We start from the raw sequence: 13,837 nt of genomic DNA on the forward strand, positions 1-13,837 counted from the left end.
CCAAGGGTTAACATACTTTTTCAACCTGCACTGTGAATGTTTACATGGTGTGTTCAATTAAAATATGGCAACATTTCATTCTTTGTGTGTTATTACTTTAAGCAGACTGTGATTGTCTACTGTTGTGACTTAGATGATGATCAGATCACATTTTATGACCAATTTGTGCAGAAATCCATATCATTCCAAAGGGTCCACATACTTTTTCTTGCATCTGTATGGAATGTGTTGTAACCAAAAAAATTGAAACCCAGAGTGGATCATTTTATGGCACCCTGGTGCTCTACATAAAAATATTTTTGGCAATAATCCTAAAAGGAAATTCACAATAATAATTCCTGTTGAGCCCCTTACGCTAGAGGCCAGTGGAGAATTGCATGCTTAAGGTAGATTTACTCTACCCTGTGCTCTGAAAAGCTATCCACAGTGGATCGCTTTTCAAAGTAAGGCTAAGCAGCTGCTCCCAGGCGATCCTATCCCCTCCTGAATGCCTTTTTCTGCTTTCTGTTGAACAGCAGTTTATAATGGGACTAGTGTGCCACAACCGTAAGCCAAGCAGCTTAAATGGCCAGGTCTGACAGACTGTGATGCCTGTCAACTCAGTATGTAACGTTAAAGGAGAAGTATGGCCAAAGCTCCTTTGGCCATACTTCTCCTATGAATCACAGGAGTGCACTTAGTTCTTAGTTCTGCTAAAGCCCACTGTGGTCAGATGTCACAGAGCAGGTCCATGCTCAGCAGGAATCCAGACAGTAATATCAGGATCCACCAAGATGCCCAACAAGCATGCCGCTGAATGCCAAAGCCAGGCACTCCCACCCCTCCACAGCCCAGTGCCCCAGTGAGCGCTGTAGGGGCAAAGCAGAGAGCCAGTGACTGACAGTCACCTGCTCTTTGTTCACTGAAGACCGAAAACAAATGATCACCCATTCCAATATGTAGCGCCAGTGGATGAACAGCTGCAACATCGATCTGGTGAGTATAACTGTTTGTTATTTTGCATTCCCACACTTCTCTTTTAATTTTTCTGAAGCGCAAAGCATTGCGCCCACGGCAAGTGAACAGCTCCTGCCTGCTGAAGCTCAGGTAAGCTGTGAAAGTTCTGTACTTTGAACTGATTAGTGAACTACAGATAAAAAGGTACAACTTATGCAGGAGGATTTGTTTTATCTCTGTATCACTTTGGGCTTTTCACTACACTGGGTATATGTAAGAGTTTACAACCACTTTAGGTTAGTGATACATTGAAAAGTACCCTCTTACATTGCCGGTCATTGTAGAAGTTACCCCTTTTATTGAATGCAAGTGGAAAATTTCTCCCTAACACTGATGGTTAGTGCAGGTGGGAGACCAAGAACCACCACTGCTTACAGCTCAAGGAACCACTGGAAACCTATGGAGGAACCCTAGAGTTACATGTAACCCTGATTGAGAAAGGCTGCTTTAGAAGATAGTAACTTTTAGGAGATTTAACTGTCTGCAACAAACTAATAAACAATATTTTGGCAGGCAGACCCCCTTAAGAACAGATCATAGAAACCCAATTCCCAAGCAGATGAGCCAATTCTACAGATGCCCAAATCAAACCTTGATGACCAAAACTGTTGTACCCTGTAAGATCACAATGCTTGGCAAATCAAACTGAGGAGTTACAGTAAGTTCCTTAGGGCTAGTGTACATGGACCATGGGTTTTGCTTCTGACATGCCTTAGTAAACCATTTTGGAAGGATTTGGAAAGCAGTGTTCGAAATAGGATCCCAAGATACAGTGTACACCTGCTTTAATAATTGCTTTTGTCATGCATCACACGGATTTGCTTTCATTCCCTTAGAGCCCATTTACACTTGCAGTGCCCACTGGAGAGTGATCCAATGGATCGCTCTTCAGAAGGCATTACGCTGCCTCCTCACAACCTGTTTTAACACCTAAAATCCTGCACCACCGTGCCACAACAAAAGTTTTTTTTTTTTTTAATTAACGCTCCCCAAGTGCAATTGTAAGTGAGGCCTAAGGCTAGGTTTACATATGTGGTTGGGGGGGGTAAAAATGCATTTGAGCCAAGTTTTTACCACCATTCAACAGCTCCCCTTCATAAGCTGCAAAGGTAGTCTATGGGGGTGTACACATCCTGCAATGTGCAAAAAAATTATCCCCTGCTATGTTCAGCAGCCAGTTTTGTCTACCGAACACAATCCATTCAACTTCATAGTAGATTAGCATGGAAAGTAGTGACTTCATTCCAAGAGTCAGCTATAACTGGGCAATTCTAAAAGTGCATAAATTCAGCTTTGGAATATAGAGCATTTTTTTTTTGAGCTTTAGATGCACTTGTAGCTTCAAAAACAACTCACTTGGTTTTACCAAACAAAATGGCCTCTGCCCACATCTATAACTGGCCTTCACAGCAAGGAGGCATATGGAAAGGCTGTGCATGCAAAACAAAACCATAAAAATTCACAGCTCAACTCACTAACCAGTCTGCTTAGCAACTGAATTAACCTGTCTGACAGTATGCGTTAAAAACGGGGGTTTAGTTAGCGCACATTTAGAAACGCATGTGTAAGCTGCAAGGCCACTTCAGGACACCCTGTATTACCTGCAGTCCTAACTCCTGTAAATTTATGAGAGTCTCCACAATGGAAGCACATGCACTGTAATGGATAGAAAGAGGGCAGGTGGGCCTGGAGGTAGCTCAGTCCTCCAGGCAGCAAAGGTGTCACCTCACCAGTATACATATACAAACAAAATGCATGTGCTTCCATTGTGGAGACTCATAAATTTACAGGAGTTAGGAGATGGTTTTGTTTTGCATGCACAGCCCTTCAACGTGCTCCTTGCTGTGAAGGCCAGTTACAGATGGGGGCAGGGGCCATTTTGTTTGTTGTTGATGTATACTGGTGGGGGAACACACTGAACGCCTTTACTGCCATTGTGCTATGTGCTGGGCACTTAGGGTGCCCTTGTGCCTTCAAGGACTGGGCTACCTTCAGGCCCACCTGCCCTCTATCTATCCATTAGAATGCATGTGCTTCCATTGTGGAGCCTCTCATAAATGTACAGGAGTTAGGACTGCAGGTAATATAGGGTGCCCTGAAGGCGCCTTGCAGATTACACACGCGTTTGCAAATGTGTGCTAACTAAACCCCTATTTTAATGCATAATTTTAGTCAGGTTCATTCAGTGGTTAAGCAGACTTTTCTGGTTTAGTTTTGCATGCACAGCCCTTCCATGTGTTCTCCTAGCTGTGAAGGTCACTCGGTTTTAATGCTGCATCTTCTATCAAAAACTCCAGCATTCCACACTTCCATGGCTGCCAGATGCCCGTATCCCCCCGCTGCATGCCATGTTGCCATCCTCTGACCTATATATCAATACAGGGTAAGGCAGTGATGTAGAGGTTGGATTATGGAGGAATCTATCACTCATGGAAGAGTAAAAAGCTAAAGTTTCTGATGGACATTGCAGTGCTGGGAAGGAAGGAAGGGGAGAAGTTCAGTCGCAATGAATGAAAGACATGTGGCCATACAATGCGATTAGAGGAGAAGAGATTTAACCTCAAGCTATGCAGAGGGTTTTTTTACAGTAAGGGCTACAAGATTGTGGAATTCTCTACCAGAAATGGTAGTAACTGCGGGGAGTATGGCTACTTTTAAAAACCTCTTGGATGTACATCTCAAGGATCAAAACATTCAGGGGTATGAGAAATGATTCACACCTACACGGGTTGAACTGGATGGACTGTTGTCTTTATTCAACCTCAACTACTATGTAACTATGTAAGTGATGGTGGGCAGAGGTGAACATTTTGTCATTGGCTAAATAAGAGCTCCGACATCACCAGCATTCTGCCTCTTTGTTTACATGTGATATAGGACAAGGAAGAACCAAAACAAAAGGGCAGTTTGGATAAATGGGAGTTTGAAGGATGCCTAAGGTCATCTCTAATGGTGATTGTAATAGCTCTTTTATTGCAAGATACCTTCATCTGGAGTTTTCTGTAACAGACACAGGGTCACCTTCAAGTAGTTTTTGGGGTATATAAAAAACAAACATCCATACTCATCTCCTTGCTGCAGTTGTACCCCACTGGCTCAAAGTCTGAGAACTGAGTGATCATATGATCGCTGATTTCTCAGCCTTCTTGGAGCAGAACAGAGCACTGCCCCTCCAGACTGGACAGGGGTGGGAGCATCCAGGTGCTGAGAGCCAGAGTCAGCAGTCAACTGGGTGGATCCCAATAATATGGTCAAAATCCTTTCCAAATCTGGAGCAGCTCTGTGACATCAGCCAACGGCAGGCTTTAGCAAAAGTAAGTGCACTCCTGTACCCCATCAGGTCTAAACCTGAGAAATGAGCAATCACATAACTGCTGATCACCCAGTTCTCAGCCTTCTGAGAGCGGTGACATTCAGTCACCGCTCTCCCCCTCCAGACTGAACAGGGGAGGGCCAGGCTAAGAGCTAGAGTCAGCAGTCAATCAGGCAGCTGTGTGGATCCCGACAATATGGTCAAAATTCTTTCAAAGCCTGGAGCAGCTCTGTAAAATCAGCTGACAGCGGGATTTAGCAAGACTAAGGTGCGCTCCTGTGACCCACACAAGAAGTATCACCAAAAAAAAGCTTTGCCCATACTTCTCTTTTTAGCTTTCACAGATCTTGCCCTGCATGGTGACTATCATGTGACTGATCTATGATCACAGCCCCTGTATATTGCAGTGTGTGCAGGAAGAATTGGTGTCATGTATGTTCTCACCACTGCCCCCAAAGCCCTTCTTGTGGATAACCAGCTTGTACACTTTGTTAGTTCTCATGGTGGCTCCAGGCTGGTCCTGAGCAGCTCCGACCTGCAGAAACAGGGAGAAATGACAGCTGTCAGGGGGTACATGCTGGGGACAGGAAGAGACCATTAGGGCCCAGCCAATTACCTGCCAGCCTCACGGTGACCCGGGGGGTGTCGGGCACGGGGATATAACAGCGTAAGCCCCGGGTACCACTTTGAAGAGCTCACGTGATGTGCCGCCGGAGGTGACGTCGGCAAGGGTAGCAGGAAGTGAGGTGAGTGCCCGGTCGGGAGGAGACAGTGACGGAGTCATGGAGCTTCGGAGCTAGTGAGAGGCTGGGGAGAGCGAGGCGCGGGATGGGAGGAGTGAGAGCCGGGTATGGAGAGCTCACACACCGGGGGGAGGAGGACGAGGACAGGCACAGGGGGCTCTGACAGCTCCGGCCTGCCTGCACGGGGCAACTTTTCTTTGGGGAAACTTGGCTGCTCATAGTGGAATATAGACCGAGAGAAAGCCACGACTCATCACTTCTTTTCTACTTGTGCACTCTTATCTGCTAGTAGTGAGTATATAGAGAGTGGAGAAATGGTGATGGTGCTGTCCTTATATACTCTATGACCAGCTATAGGAATACAATGGGAGGCTATATATAGGCACAATCCCATCACCACTTCTACTCTGTACATTCACTACTACCACATACAAGTCAATAAGAAGAGGTGATAGTGACTTTTCTGTGTCTAAATATCCTCTAAGAGGGTGTACATAAAATAGATCTGTGTATATAGGCACACCCGGAGCACCGGCATCACTTCTATTTTACTTCCACACTCTACATATCCTCTATGACTAGCTAAGAGTAATGGAGAAGCGGTGCCAATGCTCCGGCTGCGCCTATATACACCCAATTCTATTTTATGTACACCCTCTTAGTGGATGTCCAGGCACTGCCAAGGCACCATCACCGCTTCTATTTTACTTCCACACTCTACATATCCTCTATGACTAGCTAAGAGTAATGGAGAAGCGGTGCCGGTGCTCTGGCTGCGCCTATATACACACAATTCTATTTTATGTACACCCTCTTAGTGGATGTCCAGGCACTGCCAAGGCACCATCACCGCTTCTATTTTACTTCCACACTCTACATATCCTCTATGACTAGCCAAGAGTAATGGAGAAGCGATGCCGGTGCTCCGGCTGCGCCTATATACATCCAATTCTATTTTATGTACACCCTCTTAGTGGATGTCCAGGCACTGCCAAGGCACCATCACCGCTTCTATTTTACTTCCACACTCTACATATCCTCTATGACTAGCTAAGAGTAATGGAGAAGCGGTGCCGGTGCTCTGGCTGCGCCTATATACACACAATTCTATTTTATGTACACCCTCTTAGTGGATGTCCAGGCACTGCCAAGGCACCATCACCGCTTCTATTTTACTTCCACACTCTACATATCCTCTATGACTAGCCAAGAGTAATGGAGAAGCGATGCCGGTGCTCCGGCTGCGCCTATATACATCCAATTCTATTTTATGTACACCCTCTTAGTGGATGTCCAGGCACTGCCAAGGCACCATCACCGCTTCTATTTTACTTCCACACTCTACATATCCTCTATGACTAGCTAAGAGTAATGGAGAAGCGGTGCCGGTGCTCTGGCTGCGCCTATATACACACAATTCTATTTTATGTACACCCTCTTAGTGGATGTCCAGGCACTGCCAAGGCACCATCACCGCTTCTATTTTACTTCCACACTCTACATATCCTCTATGACTAGCTAAGAGTAATGGAGAAGCGGTGCCGGTGCTCCGGCTGCGCCTATATACATCCAATTCTATTTTATGTACACCCTCTTAGTGGATGTCCAGGCACTGCCAAGGCACCATCACCGCTTCTATTTTACTTCCACACTCTACATATCCTCTATGACTAGCTAAGAGTAATGGAGAAGCGGTGCCGGTGCTCCGGCTGCGCCTATATACATCCAATTCTATTTTATGTACACCCTCTTAGTGGATGTCCAGGCACTGCCAAGGCACCATCACCGCTTCTATTTTACTTCCACACTCTACATATCCTCTATGACTAGCTAAGAGTAATGGAGAAGCGGTGCCGGTGCTCTGGCTGCGCCTATATACACACAATTCTATTTTATGTACACCCTCTTAGTGGATGTCCAGGCACTGCCAAGGCACCATCACCGCTTCTATTTTACTTCCACACTCTACATATCCTCTATGACTAGCTAAGAGTAATGGAGAAGCGGTGCCGGTGCTCCGGCTGCGCCTATATACACACAATTCTATTTTATGTACACCCTCTTAGTGGATGAACAGGCACTGCCAAGGCACCATCACCACTTCTCTTTTACATCTACTCTCTTAGCTGCTGGTAGTGGGTATAGAGAGTGTAGAAGTAAAATAGAAGTGGTCATGGTGCTCTGGGTATCCTTAGCAGGGATCCTCAAACTATGGCCCTCCAGCTGTTGCAGAACTACACCTCCCATGAGGTATTGCAAAACTCTGACATGCACAGACATGGCTAGGCATGATGGGAATTGTAATTCCTGAACAACTGGAGGGCCATAGTTTGGAGATCCCTGTGGAGATTTACTAAAACTGGTGCACTTAGAATCTGGTGCAGCTGGGCATGGTAGGCAATCAGTGTTTAACTTCAGCTTGTTCATTAGGGCTTCTTTCACACATACAGACCATTCATTTAATCAGTTGTCACGATTTTTTGTCATTTTGTTTTTATCAGTTTTTCATCCGATCTGTTTTTTTTAACTGATGAAAAATAGGGCTTTCATCCATTCAAAAAAAACTGATGTTGACGGCAGCGGATGAAAACTGATGTAAATGTATGATCATCCATTTTTCGATAGGAATTCATTGATGTCAGTTTTTCATCCGTCAACGGACGGATGAAAAACGGGTGAATGGTCTGTATGTGTGAAAGGGGCCTTTGCCCCTTTCAAACAGGCGGGCTGTTCAGATCTGCCTGTCTGTTTTTTGGCGGATCTGAACGGTCACCCCATGCATCTCTGGGGCATCTGATGTCAGCGGAAACATGTCCGCTGACATCCAATCTGTCAAATCTGGACGGATGGAAACCCTATTTTCCATCCGTCCAGCAGATCAGATGAGAACAGACAGACGGACCGTTCTCATCCGATTCTCCCATAGAGATGCATGGGGAACTGACAGCTGTGTCTCTGCACACAGCACGGAGACACAGCTGTCATCCTTCTGCTCAGCGGGGGATCGACAGATCGATCCCCCGCTGAGAAAAATGGAGTCTGTCTGACGGACGGAGTGTGTGGTCTATAAGCTTCAGCAATTAAACCTGGAAGCTGATTGGTTCCTATGCAGAGTTGAACCGGATGTTGCACTCTCTAGTTTTAGTAAAAAACCCCCTATGATCCGCTAATATTCTCTTTTTAAGTGTGCCTATGTATAATTCTTTAGAGGCACAGCATCATCACCACTTCTTTTACTTCTGCGCTCTATTATATTCACTGCTACTAGCGAAGAGTGTAGGAGGAAAACAGAAGTCATTAGAGTGCCTTTTCTGTGCCTATATATCCATGTAGAGGGTGTAAGTAAAATGGAACTGTGTGTGTATAAAGGGCACAGTAAGAGCACCGTCACCACTTCTACACTCTACACTCTCTGTGACCAACCAGGAGTGTAGAAATGAGACACAGGTGATGGTGGTGTTCTACCTGTCTTTGTATATCCACTATTACCAGCTAAGAATTGAGAAATTAAAATAGAAAAGGTTATAGTGCTTGGCCTAAATATCCACTATTACCAGCTGAGATTATAAGTAAAATATAATAGTATATACACCATCAGCCACAGCACTGTACTCGCTTAGCTGTTTATAGTGTGTGGCTGGTCATAGTGGATATACAGTATAGGGACAGTCACACCACCATTTCCATTTCTTTTTGTGCTTATATGTTCTTAGCTGGTTGTAGTGGATATATAGGGACAGCCATGGCCCTGTTACTATTTATTTTATACTTATACACTCCAAGCTGGTGATAATGGGTACAGGGACAGTCCCGGCACCATTCCCATTTCTTTTTGTGATTGTATACTCTTAGCTGGTCGTGGTGGATACATGGGGACAGCCATGGCATTGTAACTATTTATTTTCTACTTATACACTCAAATCTGGTGATAATGGATATAGGGACAGTCTTGGCACCATTCCTATTTTTCTTTGCACTTTTATCCTCTTAGCTGGTCATAGTTGATATACAGAGACCACCATGGCACAGTTGCCAGTTCTTTTTGTGCTTATGTACTCTTAGGTGGTAATAGTGGAAATATATAGGGACATCATGGCACCGTCCCCATTTATTTTTGTACTTGTGTACTTTTAGCTGGTAATAGTGGATATATAGGGACAGCCATGGCACCATTTCTTTTTTACTTATACATTGAAAGCTGGTGATAATGAATATAAGGACAGTCACGGCACTCTTCCCTTTTCTTCTTGTACTTATGTACTCTTAGATGGTCATAGTGAATTAATAGGGACATCATGGCACGTCCCCATTTATTTTTGTACTTATGTACTTTTAGCTGGTAGTAATGAATACAAAGGGAGAGCCATGGCACCATTTCTTTTTTTACTTCTACACTCTAAGTTGGTAATGGTGGATATAGGAGAAGGACAGCCACCGCACCATCAGCGCTTCTGTTTTATTTAGACACTGCTAGCATGTCTTAGTCGATACAAAAGTCAGGTCATGGCACCATCTCTCATGCACTTTTAGTTGCTTATAGTATGTGTATACAGTATATCTATATCTCATATTGGGTTGACAGTGCACTGCCACAGCACCATTACCACTTGTTTTACTTGTACATTCTTAGCTAGTCATAGTGAATATTTATAAGCATAGCCACATCACTATCTTTTAGTTAACTCTCTTAGCTGCTAATAGGACATATTCTAAGAACAAATTAGGTGAGCACCATTGTGGCTTCTTTTATTTCTATACTCTTAGCTAGTCCTAGTGGATATATAGCCCACTCCAAGTGAGCAGGGTACAACCATGGTGCTATCACCATCACTTACACATTAACTGAGTTTAACTGGAGACTTACATAGCTGTTGTTCCTGTAATTATCTCCCATGTTAGTTTTGGCATGTAATGGAAGCTTTTAAGCATATTTGCTATTCCATTAAAGATTATTATTTTTTTCCAGGTATTTACTGTGTCCTTAAGGGTAACCCCACTGCTTGTCAGTGTATGCTAGGAGTTGGTACCCAGATTAGTGAAGGTAAATAGGGATACTGCACCTCACACTAAAACATATATATTGTTGTAAGTACAATAACTATCCTCATTAGGGTATCCAGTGTTGAATGTCAATATCAAAATGCTTTGCTTTGAGGGGCAGGAGACACAAACTACCATGAGAATTTTGCTATGAAACTTCTAAGACAAAAGAGCAGGCTTTTCACCCCACTGGCGTCTACCAAGAATTTTTGAAGGCTTTAACTGGTATCAAGTTGAATAAATTGCTTTAAAGTGACTTTGGTGCTATTTAAAAAAAAAAAAAAACTGTTCGTTCCTGGATTTTTATGCTTTCTTGCAGAGCAAAACCACTGACAGAATTTTAAACATCTGACACAATTCAGATGTGTTAGATTCCTGGTTTCACTCACTGGCCGTGGCCCCTAGGTCTCTATAGGGGAGTAGGGGGACTGGACATACGACACACCCGGAAGTGTCAGTTGAAGTTCCTGCTGGCAGTTTTGCTCTGCAAGAGTGCTGAGATTCCAGGAATGGGCAGTAGGCACGTAAAGTGGGTGTAAACCCTCACATATACCCAGTGAAGTGAACAGATGATACACAGTGATGAGACCAATCTCCCTACATGAGTTTTACATGTATATCTGCTGTCTTCAGCTTTTTATGTTCCTTAGAATATGCACATCGTGTTACAAATTTTGTTTAAGCAGTGGGAGGGGAGTCTAGGCATACCAGGACTGTGGAGTCGGTAGATAAATGTTCCAACTCCTTGGTTTTTTGTACTTCTCTGTATTAATATGCGAATGTATTTTATACATTCCTTGAAGGAAAGAAAGGCAACATACATGTCATTACCACAGGACTACTGGCTAGGAAGCCAACAGTCTACTGTATTGAACGGTTTAAGCAAAAGACAAACACAATGAAAACACTGGTTCTGTAACGCTTATGCGACGTCGCTTTCCTTTAGCAACTTCCATTTTGTCTAAGAAGGAATCAAAGTCTAATTCTTCGTTTGAAGAAGATGATCCTAATTTACCACTATTGCTTAAAAGAACTTCATCCTGTGGAGATATTTCAGGTGGTAATCCCTTCATGCGAACTGCTACATCATAGAGGGCCTTTTTCCCAGTAGTAGTCTGTTAACTGTTCAACAAAAGTCGTCTCATTGGGTCGACATAAATAGCCTTTAACAAGATTTCATTTTCCAGCAAAAGACTCTCTCTTTTCATTATTGAAGATGCAATGCCCTCAGCTATTAACCCTCCATTTTTGTTCAGGCAATATAACAGGCTCTTCCATTCCAAGAGGAATTTACCCGGGGTTAGATCGTCACATTGCAACCTCTTAGTGAGAGTGAAGGGGTGAGAAAGAAGGTTCTCCAGATCTTTTGTTTGTGTCCACTGGCTTTCAGTTAATGCAAGATTTTCATTGTCCATTTCTTCTATGAAGTCTTTAAGTTCAAGCAAACGCTTCACCATTAAATAAGTGCTTCCCCAGCGAGTTGTTTGATCCAAAATGGCTCCTTTTCCTGCACGTCTTTTCAAAATTGCATCTGTTTTCGGGGCCCTGGCTGCAACAGTTACTTGCCATAATTTGCCAATTAGTGTAGCTGCATGGCAAACTTTTAATCCATCTCTTATGGCAAGTTGCAGTGTATGAACAGCACATCGCATATGATGAATAGTAGCAAGCTTAAATGCTTCTTCAACAAAAAAATGTCTGCATTCTCTTCAGTTTCTAAACTTTCTCCAATACTTGCAGAGCTGTCTTCCTCTAACTCTAATATCTGTTTGTTACCTTCTTCATCTGCGTTCATCTTCTCAATTGTGCTCAACATGTTAGAAGCATTATCTGTCGCAACACATAAAATCTGTTCCTTTTTGTAATTTCAAAATCTTCTAGAACACCCTCCACTAACTTCCGAAGGTAATCACTGGTGTGATGTGCCTGAGTGTCCTTTAATCCGAGGGTCCTTGTTATTGTTTTGTTATTTTCATCCACAAATCTAACATTAATAGCAAAATAATTGACTCTGTGACGTGTGCATGCATCCATTTTAAGGAAGACAAAATGTCCTTTCAGAACTTTCTGTAGTTCTTCCTTTTTACATTTGGCCTCCTCAATTATAAGTTTCCTTATACAAAGTCATTATAACTTTTTGTGAATTGGGACATTTAAACTTGCTTATTTTTTTTTAATTCCAATCTAAATTTAGTAGGAGTCGGTGCATTGTTTGCCGACTCCAGGTACCCAAAATGTCCTCCGACTCCTCGACTACGACTCCAACTCCACAACCCTGAGGCATACACTGAGCTGATTGGGGGAAAGGCACACACCCCTCTCCACATAGGCAGATGAGCTAAGATACTTGCAGAGCTGTGCTGTGAATAGACAACCTCTTTGCTTATCTGTCTCTAAGTCTCTTCCCTGACACAAATTTCCAGCTGCTTTTATCTCTGGTGTCTGGGAGCTTGGCAGATGTTATAATGCTGATAACAGAGGAACGGAGCAGCAGAAAGACATGGGACTTAGGGCTTTGGAGAGAGATAGGTAAACACTACAGATATGTGCACAGGTCAGATTTCATGAATAGGGTTTTCATCTGCTTTACGGTTACTGTTAATTTTTCAGATGTGTTTTAAAAACAGATTTATTATTTAGATCTAGAAATGAGACAGTGACTTATTTGTTTTGTGTTTTTTTTTTTTTTTTTTTTTTCTTCTCAGGGACCTGCAGGCAGGTCAGCGCACTATTCTCCTTCACATGTCATAATGCTGGGACTTGATGTTCAGGAGCAGAGCCAGCTACATTCACTGGAGTCCTCCTTGAGCAATAATTTGAACCACAAGTGGCCTATACTACATGTGCACTTCAAAAATGAACCAATATCAATCTGGGGTATCCAGGAGCAGGTTGATCTGACAACTGAAAATAAGAAGCACCCTCAGCCACAAACAGATATTGTCAACATTGAAGTTATTCAGGTACCAGAGCCAACCTCTTGTGCGGGGAGCCAGGACTATAGAGGACACTATAGTTTAAACTCAGCTGTAATGTTGGGTACTGTGGAGAGGGTTGCCCCGATGGATATTTCAAGCACCACTCCAAAGATGGATCTGCAGAAATTGGTAATTGGAGATGACTGTTGCACATTTTTGTATTTTTTTTTATTGTTCTCAAGGGGTTTCCTTGTAGTAATTCCCACAGTATACTATAGTAATCCCATAATAGTGGGCTTTTGAACACTTGTTATCTAGGCATGTGTCAGATTTTCATATTTGGCTACCACGCAGTGCTTTAGTATTATAAATACTAGATTGTGATAAAAAGAGAAAATGTCAAGGAATATAAAGACTTTAAAATTAAACTCAAGGCTTATCTTCAGCCTTGCACATTTCCACACACTCCCCTCCTGTACTGAAATTGCATACTCTGATTTCATTGCAAACTTCAACAGTGGGGTTGATTTACTAAAACTGAAGAGTGCAAAATCTTCTGCAGCTTTGTATGGTAGCCAGTCGATTTCCATCTTCTGCTTGTTCAATTAAGCTTTGACAAAAAAAAAAACGGGAAGCTGATTGGTTTCCACGCAGAGCTGCACCAGATATTGCACGCTCCCGTTTTAGGAAATCAACCCCAGTGTGTATAAAAAGTTGCAGCAAGGCTGATAGAGCCTGTCTCGTTTTCAGGTTTTAGGACATCCGTGATCATTGAGCTCTTTTCTCCCTAGTTGGACTGTCCTTACCTTTCCCCTTTCCTATAGGAC

General features: G+C 43.2%; 2 protein-coding genes across 7 annotated transcripts in view; one reads left to right on the forward strand and one right to left on the reverse strand.

The window, feature by feature from the left end:
- The window catches only part of DEPDC5 (DEP domain containing 5, GATOR1 subcomplex subunit), a 228,801-nt gene extending 223,769 nt beyond the window's left edge, over nt 1–5,032 (reverse strand). For 5 of the 6 annotated variants that reach the window (XM_082263293.1, XM_082263290.1, XM_082263289.1 and 2 more), the window contains exons 1-2: nt 4,926–5,031; nt 4,754–4,844 (exon numbers count right to left, since the gene is read on the reverse strand). In XM_082263293.1, the coding sequence (XP_082119419.1) occupies nt 4,754–4,811 (58 nt within the window). In that variant the 5' untranslated portion in view covers nt 4,812–4,844; nt 4,926–5,031. Of the gene's footprint in view, nt 1–4,753; nt 4,845–4,925 lie in introns of all 6 variants that reach the window. The other variant, XM_082263291.1, reaches the window with a different exon arrangement.
- Nucleotides 5,033–5,046: 14 nt separating this feature from the next.
- The window catches only part of PRR14L (proline rich 14 like), a 78,167-nt gene continuing 69,376 nt past the window's right edge, over nt 5,047–13,837 (forward strand). The window contains exons 1-2 of the mRNA XM_082263281.1: nt 5,047–5,157; nt 12,798–13,199. Coding sequence (XP_082119407.1) covers nt 12,843–13,199 — 357 coding nt within the window. The 5' untranslated portion in view covers nt 5,047–5,157; nt 12,798–12,842. The remainder of the gene's footprint in view (nt 5,158–12,797; nt 13,200–13,837) is intronic.

The sequence above is a fragment of the Pelophylax lessonae genome (assembly GCF_965119305.1).
Source record: "Pelophylax lessonae genome assembly, chromosome: 1".
Classification (NCBI taxonomy): Eukaryota; Metazoa; Chordata; class Amphibia; order Anura; family Ranidae; genus Pelophylax; species Pelophylax lessonae.